General features: G+C 53.9%; 2 protein-coding genes and 1 long non-coding RNA gene across 5 annotated transcripts; 1 reads left to right on the plus strand and 2 right to left on the minus strand.

The window, feature by feature from the left end:
• Positions 159 to 8816, minus strand: LOC110260917. The gene is made up of 2 exons (XR_002344511.1): positions 8730 to 8816; positions 159 to 953 (listed from the first exon to the last, which is right to left on the minus strand). It is a non-coding gene; the product is annotated as an uncharacterized LOC110260917 (long non-coding RNA).
• Positions 6326 to 13882, plus strand: LOC100525750 (RNA-binding Raly-like protein). 3 transcript variants are annotated; one of them, XM_003126878.3, is made up of 7 exons: positions 6326 to 7824; positions 8177 to 8255; positions 11384 to 11431; positions 11515 to 11660; positions 11797 to 11910; positions 12272 to 12420; positions 13327 to 13882. In XM_003126878.3, exons 2-7 carry the CDS (start codon positions 8185 to 8187, stop codon positions 13363 to 13365), a joined length of 567 nt encoding a protein of 188 aa, XP_003126926.1. In that variant the 5' UTR covers positions 6326 to 7824; positions 8177 to 8184; the 3' UTR covers positions 13366 to 13882. The 3 variants fall into 3 exon arrangements, with proteins under 3 accessions (XP_003126926.1, XP_013849930.1, XP_020949452.1); XM_021093793.1 differs by lacking the exons at positions 6326 to 7824; positions 8177 to 8255 and adding exons at positions 9217 to 9292; positions 10306 to 10393; XM_013994476.2 differs by lacking the exons at positions 6326 to 7824; positions 8177 to 8255 and adding an exon at positions 8946 to 9292.
• Positions 14304 to 15655, minus strand: EXOSC6 (exosome component 6). The gene has a single exon (XM_021093792.1). The coding sequence runs from the start codon at positions 15584 to 15586 to the stop codon at positions 14768 to 14770; it is 819 nt and encodes a 272-aa protein (XP_020949451.1). The 5' UTR covers positions 15587 to 15655; the 3' UTR covers positions 14304 to 14767.

Here is a 16294-nt window from a genome sequence, read left to right on the forward strand (position 1 = left end):
TGAAACACTAAGTTCGTAGCAGTGTTATTCCCAACTGCCAAAGGTAAGATAACTCAAATGTCCCTCAGTGGAGGAATGGATAACAAACTGTGGGCACACACGCAATGCAGCATTCGTCAACCAGCACGAGGACTCAAGTACTGATACACGCCACAAGGTGGATGAACCGTGAAAACATTACTTTAAGCTAGGCACAAGAGATCACATGCTGTATGGTTCCATGTGTATGAACCACGCAGGAGAGGTAAATCCACAGGTGCAGACTGGTGGTTTCCAGGGGAAACAGGAGAATGGGGAGTAACTGCTCAGTGGACATGGGGTTTTTTGGGTGAATGGTAGAAATATTTGGGAACTTAGCCAGAGGTGGGGGTTGCACAACACAGAAAATGCATTAAATGCTACTGAAGTGGTTAATTTCAGGTTATGCAAATTTCACTTCAATTTTTTTTTTTTTTTAAAAAAGGACAAAATGGCTGGTCACAGAATCCTGGGAAGAGTGAGAGAGCCATGCTGGGGGCCTCTGTGGCCAGAAATGGTGCTCCCAGTTCTGCTGCAGAGCCCTCTGGGTAGATGCCCACGCCACTGCTGCCAGGCACAGGAGCTGCAGAGCATTCCCCAACAGCAGCGGCTCAGGAGCCACCTTCATGGCAACAAATGCTGGCAATCCACTGCTCTTCTGAGCTGCTGACACACCAGACACCAGATTCCCATTCAGCCGCAGTTTCTCCCATCAGCTTTCCTGGCCCTAGGGCACTTCCCTCACCAATGTGCCTCCCAGTGCCTCAGCGCAGGAGATGTCTTGGGGCCATCTCGGGCTTCGTGGGTAGGGGTAGCCGTGAGCCGGTCCTACCTGAAAAGTCCGCTCCAACATTCTCACCTGGAGGCCAGGTAGCCTAACTTGGCAGTCCTCCAAGTGGGTCCACGGACCAGCAGCATTAGCATCACCTGGGAACCTGTGAGAGAAGCAGATTTTCAGCTCATTTCAGCCCCAAACCTAATTTGAGTTTTAACAAGACTGCTAGCCACTTCAGCTGCAGGCTCAGGTTGTGAGAACCATGGGCAGAGGCAGAGTTTGAGTATAAAGTCAGACCACTTAAATTTGAGGACGGCTCTGCCACTCGCTGGCTCTGCGACTTTGGGCAAGCTGTTAACACCGAGGGGGACCAGTTGTCCCAGTCTGCCTGGAGCGCTCCTGGTTTTAGCACTCCAAGTCCCACATGCTGGGAAACCCCTCCATCTCAGAGAAACTGGACAGGTGGTCACCCTACATCTCTCTGCCTCACGATCCTCTGCTGTAAAGTGAGGATAATAAAATGAGAGAGCACATTCGAGTGTTGGAAACAGCCTGGTGAGAACCAACACTTTCAGTTCTCAGTCACTTGAACATTATACCATTTAAACCTCATTTGTTAACTAAGTAAATTTGCTAAATAAGTAAAGTGCTTAAAACAGTCCCTGGCAGACAGTAAATGCCCAGGAAGTCTTAGCTATGTTTATTCTTAGCTATTAGCTAATATTATTTGGCCACAATCGAGTTGGAGGTGTTTTGTTTGTTTGTTTTCTGTTTTGGCCGCCCAGCAGCATGTGGAGTTCCTAGGCCAGGGATCCGCTCCAAGACACAGGTGCGACCCACGCCGCAGCTGCAGCAATGCCAAATCCTTTAAGCTGCTGTGCTGGGCTGGGGATCGAACCTGCATTCTGGCACTGCAGAGATGCTTCGATTTCACTGCCCCACAGCAGGAACTCCTTGAGTCAAGTTTTAAGCAAACATTGGAACAAACAAATATTAGACCTGTCCTAGCCACTCAAGCTAGCTCCATGGAATCCTAAATACCAATACGTTCAACCCCATCAAACATTGTTTTCCTCCTTCCCTACTCTCTGCCCTCAGAATCCACTCCCAGATTACTCTGCAGGGTTTTGCCAGTATAGATTAGCAAAATCTCAGGGGTCTTTTGGTATTTCAATATCCTCCTCTCGAATTTGAAGTCACTGGCCTCCTGGGGCCTGGCAGGATCTGACTTGTTCTTCTGTCTGGAGAAAATGAAGGATGAGGCGGGAGAGCACACAAGGGGACTCCTGCAGGGCAAGGTCATTACAGAGTGTTATTTTTTTCTTTTTCTTTTTAGGGCCATACCCACGGCATATGGAGGTTCCCAGGTTAGGGGTCTAATTGGAGCTGTAGCCACTGGCCTACACCAGAGCCCCAGCAACGCCAGATCTGAGCTGTCTGCGACCTACACCACAGCTCATGGCAACGCTGGATCCTTAACCCACTGAGCTAGGCCAGGGATCAAACCCGCAACCTCATGGTTCCTAGTCAGATTCGTTTCTGCTGCTCCATCATGGGACCTGCCCAGAGTGTATTATTTAAAGAAATGTTAGCTGCTGGCCTGACTGCACACGTGCAGTGGGGGAGGGGAACCCAGCCTGAGCAGGACCCTGCCACCCCACAGCATATAGCTTCTCAGCTCACTCAGGGCACTGACATTTAGGTGGCCAACTTGGGAAGCAGGAGGGTGAGTGGGCACTCGGAGGATGCTATGGATCAGGCTGTGAGGGGTGCACATCCTGCCCTCCCATCACCACTGGCCACTCCTCAGCCATGCCAGGGAGGATGAGCAACTCCACCTAGATGTGTGACCAGGAGGGAAGGGATATGGTTTTGGCAAAGAGCTAGTGAATTTCTGCCCCCAGGACCTTCAAGTGACCAAAAAGAGTCGCTTGGACTAGCAGGGGGGACTTTGCAGGGGTCGGGGGTCCTGAGTCTTCCACACCTTCCCAAAGAGCCCCATTCTAATGGCCTCTGCTCTCCATTCTTTCCCAATTACATACCCAGAGAGGGGAGTTCCCACAGTGGCACAGTGGGTTAAGGATCTGGTGCTGCCGCAGGCTGCAGATGCAGCTTGGATCCCTGGCCCAGGAACTTTCACATGCCAAAAAAGGAAAAAAGAGAGGAGTTCCCACTGTGGCACAATAGGAACGCCGGCTTCTTGGAAGCGCTGGGATGCAGGTTCAATCCCCAGCCTGGCACAGTAGGTTGAGGATCTAAGTTGCTGCAGCTGCAGTTTGGGTTGAGACTTCAGCTCAGTTCTGATCCCTAGCCCAGGAACTCCATATGCCTCAGGGCAACCGAAAACAAAAAAAAAAAAGAGAGAAGAGCCCCAGAGAGAGTGTGAAGCCACCTGATAATGTCATTTTAAAGCCACCAATCAAGTCTTAAGATTGGGTTTTAACTCTCTCTCTTGCAGCTACAAGGTATAAAAATCCCCTGATTTTCTAACCAAGAACTTTCTAATTCTTGATTCAAAAATTTGGACTTTGAGCTGGTTTTTCTTTCAAGCTGTTGGTGCCATTGGCACAACACCCTGCCCAACATCCCTTGATTTCAGAGTTATCTTTATATCCTTGTATGGCAAGAGCCACCAGGTCCCAAAAGCCTTGCCCTTGATGGACGCTTTGTTCTGGGGGCCCACAGGATTAACTGTCTCTCCATGGCATGCCATAGGCTGCTGGTGTCCTGTCCCTTAATACCAGCTGGATTTTCACTGTCCTCTGGCCACTTTCCACCCTGACATCACCCCCATTTCCCACAAGGCTTCTTCCATCCACTTCTAGTCCTATTTTTGTATCAGTGAAGGTTCTTTAAGCAACAGAAACTTATTCTGGTGACTCTAAGTAGCAAAGGAATTTGTCCAAGATACTACTTAGCTCCCAGGAGTTCTGCAAGGTCAAAGGATCAGCTCTGGAAGAGACCCCACTACCTCTGCCGGGGACAGATATCACAATGGGCACCACCAATGAGGGAAGGAGGTGCCACCACCTTTGCAAGCTGGATGTAGCTGCTGCCAGGGCCACCATGAATTGCTGAAATGAGCTTCTTCCGTTGGCAGCTGCTGCTGCCTTTTTTTTTTTTTTTTTTTTTTTTTGACTATGCCCACAGCATGTAGAAGTTCCCAGGCCAGGGAAACTGTGCCAAAGCAATGACAATGCCAGATCTTTAACCCCTGAGCCACCAGGGAACTCCTGGCAAGTTGAAGTTGAAGGTGGGCATGCGGACGGGCCAAGTCAGGTACCCAGGCCCTCGCTGCAAGGGAGGCTGGGAAAGGGAGGCAGAAAGGGATATTTTCAGCTTCATTCCTGGGAGGCAGGCTCCGTCTTAAAGCTGGGAGATTCTTCTAATACAGGAAGGGGACTCTGATGTGGGCGGCCAAAAGAATGAGTCAGGTCCACTGCAAGAAGCCACCTGTGCACCTGGGACCCTGGTCTGCAGAGCTCTAACCAGGGCCTTGCCAGCCTTTGGGTTCCATGAAGGGTAAAGCGGGCAATGGAGCATCCTTGTGCAAAGGCACTGCACCCCTGTGCAAAAGCCTGGAGGTGCTGACAGAGTCAGGCTATGCTTCTAGCGGACCCCAGAGGTGACATTCAGTGAGTCCTCTAACTTCCTGGAACACCATAGGAATTGTGTGAGGCAAGTGGCTGACATCCCATCATTTCTCCCAAGTTGCTCTCCATGTGACTCTGGACACACTCGGTAGCCGTTTTGCAAGATGGGGAAGCAGCCACCCTGCAAGGTGCTTGTGAGGATTAAATGAAATGATGGACATAAAATGTGTAGCACAATGCCTGGCAAATAGTTGGTGTTCACTCATTGTGGCAATGGCGCAATGCTTGCTGGTTGCAACCTTTAATATTGAGAAGGATACAGTGACCCCCTCCTTCCTTCCTGGCTGGGAGCTCTGTGAAGATGAGTCAACTATTTTGCATCCGTCTCATGAATTCAGGGTGGATGTGTCCGGGAGTTGGCTCAGGGAGATCTGGGGACCTGGTGTTCAATACGTTCACCTCCTGCTTCTCTCCTTTTCCCGTTTTTTTTTGTTTTTTTTTTTTGTCTTTTTGCTATTTCTTTGGGCCGCTCCCGCGGCATATGGAAGTTCCCAGGCTAGGGGTTGAATCGGAGCTGTAGCCACCGGCCTACGCCAGAGCCACAGCAATGCGGGATCCGAGCCGCGTCTGCAATCTACACCACAGCTCACGGCAACGCCGGATCGTTAACCCACTGAGCAAGGGCAGGGACTGAACCCGCAACCTCATGGTTCCTAGTCGGATTCGTTAACCACTGCGCCACGACGGGAACTCCCTTTTCCTATCTTTCCATCAGCCTGACCTCTCTGCTTCAGCCTTCTTTCTTCCCATCTGACTGCCAATCACCCCAGCCTTGCATCATCTGTCACCCATTAAGACTCCTATTCATTAAATGTCCTATCCATGTTCTCTGCAGTCAAGGACTCACAATCTGGGGGAACGCAAGAGGGTGTTACTTAGGAAATCTGTCTTGGGGGGTCTTTGTGAGAGATGAATATGCAGCAAATACCTCCACCCCAGTCCTTCCTGGTTTGCCTCCACCTACTTTCCTGGTTCTTGGCTCCTGTAATAGTTAATTCTACGTGTCAACTTAACTGGGCCATGGGGGTATCCAGAGACTTGGCCAAATATTATATTAGGTGAGACTGTGAGGGTGTTTTGGATGAGATTAACATTTTTTTTTCTTTTTAGGGCCGCACCTGCAGCATATAGAAGATTTGAAAGATGAAACAGACAACATATAAATAACTGGGAAGCCAGCACCAGGATTTCCAGCCTTGCAAATAGTTATAAGAAATGCTAGGATGAAAACACCCAGAATTGCCAAAGCAAAACTGGGGAAGTAAAGCAAAGCTAGAGGCATAACCCTTCCATACCTCAGACAGCACCACAAAGCTATAGTAATCAAAACAGCATGGTTTTGGGACAAAAACAGAAAGTCTAGAAATAAACACACACACCTACAGTCAATTAATCTCCAACAGAGGAGGCAAGACTACACAATGGAGAAGGGACAGTTTCTTCAGCAGGTGGTGTTGGTAAAGCTGGACAGCCGCTTGCTCACACCACAGACAAAAATAAGGTCCAAATGGCTTAAATATTCAAATATAACACATGATACCACAGAACTCCTAGAAGATAATATATACAAAACATTCTCTGATATAAATCAGAGCCATATTTTCTTAGGTAAATCTCCAAGGGCAAAAGAAATAAAAGCAAAAATAAACAAATGGGACCTAATCAAACTCATAAATGTTTGCACAGCCATAAACCATCAACAAAATGAAAAGACAGTCTACAGACTGGAAGAAAATATTTCCATCAATGTGACTGACAGGGGCGTAATTTCCAAAATATACAAAACAGCTCATATAGTTCAATAACAAAAAAGAAAAAAGAAAAAAGAAACCCAATCAAAAAATGGGCAGAAGATCTGAATAGACATTTCTCCAAAGAAGATACACAGATGGCCAACAGGCACATGAAAAGATGCTTGACAATGTTAATTATTAGAGAAATGCAAATCAAAACTGCAGTAAATCATCTCACATTAGTCAGAACGACCATCATCAAAAAGTTGACAAATAATAAATGCTGGACAGGATGTGGAGAAAAGGGAACCCTCCTGCACTGAATGTAAAGTGGTACAACCACAACGGAGATGCTGCAGATGTAGCCAAAAAAAAAACAAAAACAAAAACTTTTCCCCAGAATGGCCATTGTAACTCCAAATTCTCTAAAAGTTCACCCATTTTCCCAGAAAGACACAAGATGCTGGTCCAAGAACTAGGATGAACCTGTCTGGCCTTTGGCTTCTGTAAAATATCTTAATTATGAGGGATGCTCTTTTCCAACAGCCATTTTAAAATACAGGTTATCATGGTCTCCCCCTTTAGAAAAGATGGGTGACCTACCAAGAAGCTTCATGAAAACAGATCCTAGTAAAATTGGAGAGCTCAAAATGCAAGGAGAGCAGAGCCTGAATCAGGACAGATATTACCCTCAAATTCCAGGGTTGGCAGGAAAGCAGAGAGCTCAATGAACTTGTGTGTACCGACACCTGCTTGCTCACTAGACTCCAGGTTGATAGAAAGAGAGAAGGGCTGAGGGCAGGGGTTAGAGAATCGTCAACTTCCTAATTGAACACTCGATCTGAATTGGCAATGCTTCAGGGACATGGTTGCTGGTCTCTGTTCCTCGCCAGGAGCAAGCAGGTGCTGAATAAGTCATCTTGGTGCTTGTGCTGCAGGAAGTCTTGTGAACAGGAAAAAGAGAAGACTCACATTTGTTACTGTCTTGGCAGCTAAAAGGGGGCCACGGATGCTGATCACAGATTCAGGAAGAAAGGGAGTGGGCTCAGGGAGAGGCCTTGAAGTCACAGGTGAAACGCTGGGGTCTGATCCCAAGCCACAAATAAAAGCTGGAATTGATTTAATGGAATTCCACCCATTTATTCAGCAGATAACAACTGGACAGCAGAAGCGGCCAGGCCCTAAGAGAGCTGTGGGGGTACAGCCATGAGTGGGATTCCTCTCGTCTCCCACAAGCAGAGAGCCATGTGCTCAAGGAGTGAACGCTGAAGGAGCCCATAAAAGAGACGATCTGCCGTGACTGGTGCACAGACGGCTGCCTTGTCTGACTTCTCAGCCCTACCCCAAATCAGGTTCAGCGGACTCTTGACTCCCCCACCGCCACCAAGAAGAGAGGGCAGCGGGGTGTCCTTGTGCCAGCCCACGCAGGCCTGCTTGCTTTGTTTCTCATTCAGAGCCACGCTGGCCATTTCAGACACAGCCAACCCAGGAGCTTAGACCAGAGGCAGCTGCTGCAGGCATGGGCCTGGCAGCAGGAAGGCCAGTGGGCGGGCAGACAGGCAGCAAGAGAACACTCGAGAATTAACCTGCGCAGGGCCGGGTCTCCTCAGAGGATCACGGACATCCCTACTCCCGCCTTTTGACGGTATCGCCCCAAATTCCAGGGCCTGGGTGGTGGGGTTGATTCCTACGGTCAGTCTGGGGGAAAAGGAAAGCAGCCTTCCCACCCTTGGGGTTTTTTTGAAGTGAGCCAAAGGGACTGTCTCAGCACCGTGGTCCCCTGAGGATGGAGATGGCCCCTCTGGAGCCAGAGCCTGGTCCTGAAGAGGTGGGACCAGGGTCCAGAGGCCAGGCCAGGGATGGGTGCTGCACCGCACCGCCTCGCAGGGGGCAACGGCCACCCTCTCAGAGCTGCGGAGAGGGAGGTGCTCATGCACTTGGCTCCCTGCTCCTGAACCGCCCCCCAGCTCTGCCCCACTCTCTGGCTCTCTCTTCAGACAGAGACATGGCTCGGGAGCCCAAGCCTGGTCCTGCCCGGCCGGGCCAGAAGAGGCCCTGGGGCACGGCCATCTCCTGGTGAGTCTGTCGGGGTTGCCTGCCGGGGAGGGAGTCTGATCACCAGCTTGACTGGGGCGCTGAGCCCCCCAGGATGGAACGCGGACCGCAGGAGGCTTGTTCAGTGCCTGACAACTAGCCAGGCAGGCTGCCCGTCCTACTCACTGTGGCACCAAAGGAGATCCTGTCTGCCTTGGCCACTGGTTTTGTCTGGAAACTGGGTGGGAGGGGTGTCGACCCAGCTCCTTCCAAGGCCCCTTCGAGCTGACATAACCCAGCTAGCATCCTGATGGTGGGGCCCTCTTCTCTCGCCTGGACGCAGGGGTGTGGCTCCTCCAAAGGGAGCCTCGCCTGTGGGATGCTTGGGGGCTTTTTCTGGGTATCGATGTTTGGGAGCAGAAAATGGGAACCTTTCAGGAGGAAATCCTCCCTCTAACTTGGGACACTTCAAGGCATTTTAAAGAAACCTTTAAACATCTTCAGAAAGGTACTCACCAAACTGCCCGCCAACGTGCCATTTTCACAGGCCTAACGAGGGTGTGTGCGAACCCAGTGGTTGCTTCGCCCTCCGCTGGGTGTTTGTGGGGGCCGCGCTCGGCTCCTGGCCCAGCTGTGGGTATTTGAGTGGTTTCTGCCTTGCCGGTGGGGGAGGCGGGAGGCAGCGGGACAGGTGGTTGCAGTTAGGGACAGCATTGTGTAAACGCCCTGGTGCCGAAGAAGGTTCTGGTTCCTCTGGGGTCTCATCTCCTCAGAAGTGGGATGCAGGGCTGGGCGGGGGCTGCCCTGAGGAGCCTCTGCACCTCCAGGTTGACCTCGAGAGAGATTTGGCCAAATCTCGCGCTGCCTGCGGCAGCCCGAGGGTCTGCGTCACCTTTAGGGGGGGTGGACTCCTTGTTCACTGCGTTTGCTTTGGGCTGAGGAGGAGGTGCGAGCTCGTGGGTGAGCTCAGTTTTTTAAACTTGGGTTTCTTCAGTGATGCAGACGTGCGCACACGGTGTGCTGTGGGGGGCTCTCATCGGGGGCTTGCTAGGGTTTTGTAAACAGCTGTTTGACGGGAGGTAAGTGGTTCCTTCCCTTCATCCTATCCTGCGTTTTCTCCCACGGCCGTTTTGAGGCTGGGTTAACCCTTCCTCAGTGTGGTTCCAGGTGCCGCCTTCAGAGTTCATGCCCCCTGCCCCCTTGCCTAGCAGGCTCGGACCCAGTCCTGCAGGTGCAGGTGGGGGAACAGGGAAGCAGTGGGGAGTAATGACAACTGTCCTGCAGGAACGCAGACTCCATCCAGAGGGGTGCCTGGCGTTCCAGGCCTGGGGCAGGGGTGGATTCCTTAGGACCCCTGTGTCCCCGGAGGACACCAGTGAGGAGAATGAAGCCCTTCCCCAGGGCTGGACAGCATGTCTGAGGCAGCAGGCTATTGCTGTGGCTCTGGCCCCTTGGGAGCGTGTCCCAAAGAGAAGTAGTTTGGGGGTGGGGTCCTGGTGGCCCCTGCATTGCTGGATGACTTCTCCATGAGAACTGGTCAAGTCCAGGCCATGTGCCTTGCTGGTGGGAGGGGCGAGGAACAGCAGGGATGCCCCCAAGCGGGGAGGGACCCCTCTACCTGCAGCAAGCTGTGGTAGCAAATACAGCCTAACACCTAACCCCCAAACTCATCCTGCTTCTGTCTCAACTCAGGCAGCTCCTGAGTCTATTCTCAGCCCTCAGTGAATGACCATTCCTTTACCATTAATTTCTGGGTATTTTTAAAAGGCAAATTACAAACAAAACAAAACAAAAACGAGTGAGGAAAAAAGACCTGAATCTGCCTCCTCCATTGGCTGGGAATCAAAGCCAGGCCTCCCGTGTGGCAGGCGAGATTTCTAGCACCAAGCCGCCCGTGCTGCAGTGGGATAGAGGTTGTTGAGGCAGCCCAGGTGGCCGCTACTGACCTCCCCGCCCCTCCCATGAGCTGTATCGGATCTCTGCTGAGGTTTTGGTCCAGGAGCGGAGAGGGGACCCTGGCAAGCCCAAGGGGGCCTCAACAAGAGTTTTCCCCAAGTGGTTCATGCCCAGCTGAACTGTCCTGGCCCCCCAGCCTTCCCGGCCTGGCTGTTCCGATTGCTCAGGGAGCTGTTTCCTGCATCACGATCCGGATCCCAGATGCCGACCCTGAAGCTCGGAAGGTCCGGGTACCTGCCCTCCCACGCTCTGCTGGCTCACTTTCTTTTCTCCAAGGACGGGCCTCCCACCACCGGAATCAGCATCCCTGCCGCTCCTGGCTGCCCACCCAGACTTCCTGAGGCCAGAAATCAGAGCGGGGGTGGCTGGAAATCTTATCCACAGGCCTGGAGACCTCACAGGATGAAGGCAAAGGGGCCCCTGAATGTCCTCTATTCCACCTCAGGGGCCTCTGCAGGGCTTGAGGGCTGGGCTTGGGTGTGTGTTTGGGGTGGGGAGTAGGACTTGGACACACAGTACCAGAATGTCATTTCAGAAACTTTGCTGCCCCCGGCTTGCAGCCCCTCACGTCCCCCTCAACTCCTCACTCGCCCCAGACCTAGCCTCAGGCTGAACCTAAACTTGCAGCTGTATTCCCACAGGTCCTTCCTGCCTAGGCTGGACCCAGTCTGCCCTTGGGCACCAATTCTCTTGGAGGTGCACGGTGCTGAGAGCTGGGGTGAGGGCAGGCAGTGGCAGCCTGGGAACTGGAGCCAAGGGGAAGGTGGCCTGGCCGGCCCTGCCAGTGCTGGGCTCTGCATCCTGGCCATTCCTACGCAAGGATTAAAGGCTCTCACACCTGCTTTGTGACTTTGGGCCCTGATTTAACTCTTCCCTTTCATCCTTTGCCAGACTAAGAACCAGAATAAGCCCAGCAATGCTTGGGTCAGGCAGGGGAGCCTTTGGAGAGCCCAGATCTGGCTATCTAGAAACCCGTGGGCAACTGCCCCCTCTTGCCACTCAGAAGATGCCCCGTCAGAGGCCAGCTATAGGAAGCTGGCTTGTTGTGGCCTCCTAAAGTGACCTGGGTCAAGTCCCTAGGAGCACTTCTGGTGGAGATCCCTGGGATTCTAAGAAAAAGCTGCATACCTCAGTTTCTCCATATAAGCTGGAATCTGGGCGAGGATTCCGGTCCTCGACAGTGACCCTTCCCCCATTTTTCTCTACTGCAACAGCTACTACGATCTGGATTACGAGCTGTACAGGGAAGAATTCCCCTACAGGTAGGCGGGTCCTGCCCCCTCGGTCCTCTCGGGGAAGCAGGTTGGGCTGGTTGGCCTGACATCTCTCTGTCCTGTCCCCACAGGGTGTGTGACTACCAAAGGATCCCTCCACTAATCAACCGTGCACCTACCAAGATCCGGGGGACCCACGTGGGCCCGGGGGTCAAGCACAGCTTTAGTCCCCACAAGGCTCCCAGGACTAGTCAACTGCCTGCAGGGCAGATAAAGCGTGAGTGAGGGGGCACAGCCGTCACCTGCAGGGCTGGGGGAGCTGGCGTGCCCTTCGCAGGCTAAGGAGTCCTGGCAGCACTGCCTTCTGCCTCCTGAGCCTGGTGGGGCACAAACTCTGGCCCCTCTGCCAACAGTCCAGACTGAGGAGCTGCACTCCATCAGAGGAGAGCTGAGCCAGATCAAAGCCCAGGTGGATCACCTGCTGGAGACTGTGGACCGCATGGACCAGCAGATGGACCAGCTTCCAGGTCAGACACCCCCCAGTGTAGGCCCAGGACACACTCTTAGCAGGCTCAGGTTTTTCCACTCCTGAAGGTCCTGGGATCCTGCCTCGTCTTTCCCTATCTGCAGGGCTCCTCTTCACCCTCCCTGGAGTGCACTTCCCCTACTATCCCTGGGTGTTCCTGCTGCTTGAGGACCCTTTTGACTTCTGGATAGTTCTAAGACCCCCAGCCATTCAGCAGCTGTCTGGAGCCAGAGCAGTGTCCCAACCCATCTTGTCCTCTCGAGTCCTAGAAACCCTAGACGAGTGCTGGGTATCAAGTGGCCTCTTTGGAGTTAGCTGGGGTCTTCAAACCCATCCACTGACCAGTGACCCTCCCTGTACAGGGACGGAGGACTGCGAACAGAACCGGAGCTCCAGGAGTAAGGGTCCCTCATACAGAACCGTAGAACCTCATCAGGAGCCTACAGGCCAGAGGACCCATCCAGAGGCAGACAGCTCCCCGATCACAGACCCAGAAGACCCCAAGGAGGCAGTGAGTGGCCTGGTGCCGCCCCCACCCCCATCCTCAGCCTTATGTTTGGGTCCTTATGGCCTCCCTGTGAGCAAGGAGGATCTTGGGTTTGTGCAAGAGACACATGACTTCCATCACAGGCAGTGCCCAGAAGATGGGGCCCTGCCCTCTTAATTTGGGCTGCAATGGCTCAAGTGGACCAGGGGCTACTGCTGGGGAGCTGAACCAGTTCTGGGCTAAAACACCCTCTCCTCCTGGAAAGTTGGTGGAGAAGGAGCGCTGAGCATTATAGAGGGATTATCACAGGTGTGCCTCATGGTCCCCAACTCCTTGCCTGAGGACCATCTGGTAAGCTTGCCCCTCTCAACCCGCGACCCCAGGGTCTTTGGGCTGTTCTGCACTGTATCATGTGCCCCAGAAAAGCAGGAGCACACCGACCTTCCCAGACTGAGCCCATCCCAGCCAGGATCTGATATGCGCCCTCTGCGCAGCGTTAAAGGGTGCGAGTGCTCCCTGCCCTAACACATCCTCCTCTCCTATTGATGGTCCCTGAGGCAGGCCAAGCCCCTACCGCTGTTGGGGTCATCTCAGCAAGGCCAGGGCTGCTGGGGGATTCGCAGTGAGGAGCTACCTTTCCTCCACTTGCCAGCTCTGGCTGCCCCTTGGCCTGCTGGGCTCCACGGTAACCCTTATTGCCGCCCAAGACTGAGTCACATCTAGGCAAGACTGAGCTAGGTGGAGAAAAATGCCTTCTTCTGTCTGATGGTTCTGGGTTTCCAGGTCTACAGTAGCACTGAGGCCAAAGCTGCCAAGAAAGGGAGGTGGGGATGGGAGACTAGAAGGTGTTAGCATTTGAACCTCCTTTTCCTAGTCATACCCTGCCTCTCAGCCCTCTGGGCTAAAGTCCTGCTTCTGCTTCTTCTACAGGTAAAGAATCACGCATCAGACCAGGAGGGCAGCCAGTAGAAGGCTGGAACTCCCCCAGTCTCATCAGCTCCAGGCACTTTCTTCGGCGGTTCCTATCCCCTGCCTTGAGTAGCACCCACGCTGGAGCAAGCGCAAAGAAGTGGAGGCATGGCTCAGCCAGTCCAGCTGGGAAGCCTCCCCCCAGTGCTGACTTTAGCTTGAGGATCATGTTTCCAGATGACCATCTGGGGGCTAGCGGGGAAGGAAGGAGCCCTCCAAGTGCCCAGCACCAGCTCACCATTCTCATAAAGTTGAGGCCACTCCTGTTAAGAGGCAGCTGGAAAGGGCCCCCCTGGGAGCACCACCAGCCCTCTGACTACAGGTACCTCCCTAGCTGCTTCTCCCCGCCCCTCGCCAAAGCCTTACCTGTCCTCTCTGGGTCTCAGCAGGAGTATCACTTTTATGTTGTTTCTACCTTGTCTCTTGCTGGTGTGATCTTACATATTTCAGATCTGCTTTGGAAAAATATGTCACTGAGGAGAAATAAAATTTTCTTTTCCCTGGTCAGGGGTCCTTAGTGTAGTCTCAAAGCCTCACTACAGTCTCTCAACTGCCCCTTTCTAGAGAAGCTGAGCAGGCCTCGGAGACACACAAGCTCAGAAGCTCACACCAAGTCAGGGCAGAGGAGAACAGGCTGCCAGGCCTTTCTCCAATCCAGACCTGAGCACAAACCCACAGCGCTCCGGAGCCACACAGGGACGAGTCCACCCTTGTGGTCAGACAGGCCAGCTCTGCCCTAATGGAACAGGCTGCATCTAGTTTCCCAACATTCAGAAACTCTCACTCTTGGCAGTCAAATGTCCTCTTCCAGGAACCAAGACTGGACCAGGGACACCAGGACACATTTAAAATAATACTGTCCCAAGCCTTGAGTCCAAGAACACACTACACAGCTCAGGAGAGCCTTGCTCTATCCTGTACCAAGAAGAACAACAGAAGAACTTTTCAGCTATAAAAGAATTTCTGTTTTAGTTCAGATAGAAGTGGGAAGACACAACCCCCTTGTCTATTATCTCAAAAGCAGGCCCATTAGATAGGAGACAGTCACTAAGTGGCCCGCACAGGGTCCATCCCTCACAAGGCACTAGCTGCAGGTTCCCGTTTTTCAGGCAAGTCCACCTAAAGTCCTTTCCACCTTGGAAATCAGACTGCAGTAGCAGGTTTCTTCAACTGGGTCGTAGCTGAGCGCCAACCCAATTAGAAAAGTTTCTTAAACGATAGTTTATAAAACAAACAACAAAAAAAAAAACACAGCTGTCCGGCACATCAGTTCTGAGCGCACTTTCCCAGATCCTCTCCCGGGCTCTAGTTCTTGGCTCAGCGCCGTCTGCAAGCCGACGGCTCGGGTTCTTTCGGCGACAGCGGTAGCCTGCTCCTCGGCGTCGTTGCTCACACTTATGGTTCAAGGCGGCGCGGAGGCGCCCCTCCGGCGGGCGGCCCGTACCAAGCACTGCTGCAGAACTGGGTAGAGGCGCTGGCAGCCCTCGAGACCCAGGCGCACGGCTTCTGCCCAACTCTCTGTCGGGCCACCCTCCCCGCTGCCCAGCAGCCCGGCCACCTGGTTAAGCACCGGCATGAGCGCCACGGTGAGGCTGGCGGCGGCGCGTTCCTCCTCGAGCAGCGTGGGGTCCAGCAGCCAGGTGGGTGCGGGCCCAGGAGTGTGGCTTAAGCCGCAGCCCACCACCAGGTCGTACATCTCTATGCCCGCGTCGGCCAGGGCGAGCGCGGCGGCCGTGAGAGCGGCGGCCAACGCCGAGCCGCCGTCCTCGAGCAGCAGCGCCGACACTTCAAGCTGCGCGCGCGGGTAGCGACCCAAGCGCACGGCCGGCTCGAGCGCCTCCTGCAGCGCCAGCGCCAGCTCACGCTCCTCGCCGCCGCCTGGGGGAGCGCGGCGCCGTCGGCCCGAGAAGGGCGCGCGGCGGAAGTCGCAGAGCAAGCGGCCCCGCAACGCGGCCGGGGCCTCGCCGCCCGTTCCGGCCGGGCCGCCGCCGCGCTCGCCGCCCTCGGCCTGGCGTGGGCCGGACACGGCGCACAGCACCTTGGTGCCTCCAGCCTCCAGGTAGGCCGAGCCCTTGGCTTGACTCAGTAGCCCGGCGCGCGCGTACACGGGCCGCAGCCGCGTCGGGTCACGGGCGGCTGGCTCCTCGTCCTCGCCGACCGCGTACAGCTGCGGCGGCTGCGACTCCTCAGGCCCGCGGATGCGGCGGTGGTCCCCGGGCATGGCAGCACCTAGAGTACAAGCCACTTCCGCCCGTCCTGCCTCGCGCGCCTGCTCTTCCGCTCGCTTAAAGTCGCGCGCCCGCGCGAGGGCTGTCGGGATAGCAGCGGGCGGCGCTGCACTGACCCCTGCCGCCCCGGAGGGAGAACGGCGAGCGCTGTAGAGCCCCAGGCAGCAGCGAGGACACCAGGTGCTTCGTGGTTGGGTGGCTGTGAGGCAGGCCTGCAGAAGTGGGACCTAGACCTGCTTGGCCGACCTTTAGCCGATGTGAAATTGTAGTCATTTTAATTTTGCATTTATTTGTATGATTATTTTTTTGTTTTTTGTTTTCTTTTTTTGCCATCCCACAGCATGTGGAGTTCCTGGGCTAGGGATCAGCCAGTCACAACGAAAGCCACAGCTGTGGCAACACCACATCCTTCACCCACTGTGCTGGGCTGAGGATCGAAGGGTCCCAGCGCTCCCAAGACACCAATGATCCCACTGCACAACTGGAACTCCCGTGTGACAATTTTCTGTTTCCTACTGCCTTGCCTAAGAGTGCAGTGACCTTTTGTCTTGGTCACTGCTGTACTGTCAGTGCCCTGGCTGGCATAAACGCTTGCTAATGAATAAATGGAACTGTCTCCTGCACTGGATTGTGAGTTCTTTGTATCCCTGACACTCCATACCAGGCATGCAGCTGCTGCAGTCAGGGCCTCAGCACCTTCC

This window comes from Sus scrofa, chromosome 6 (assembly GCF_000003025.6).
Source record: "Sus scrofa isolate TJ Tabasco breed Duroc chromosome 6, Sscrofa11.1, whole genome shotgun sequence".
In the NCBI taxonomy this organism is placed as follows: Eukaryota; Metazoa; Chordata; class Mammalia; order Artiodactyla; family Suidae; genus Sus; species Sus scrofa.

Bases quoted from the DNA above. Each gene is read 5' to 3' on its own strand.
- EXOSC6 (XM_021093792.1), bottom strand. From the start codon at position 15,586: ATGCCCGGGGACCACCGCCGCATCCGCGGGCCTGAGGAGTCGCAGCCG.
- LOC100525750 (XM_013994476.2), top strand. From the start codon at position 9,210: ATGCAGACGTGCGCACACGGTGTGCTGTGGGGGGCTCTCATCGGGGGC. The intron at 9,293-11,383 runs GTAAGTGGTTCC...CTACTGCAACAG, and splicing joins AAACAGCTGTTTGACGGGAG to CTACTACGATCTGGATTACG. The intron at 11,432-11,514 runs GTAGGCGGGTCC...CTGTCCCCACAG, and splicing joins AGGGAAGAATTCCCCTACAG to GGTGTGTGACTACCAAAGGA.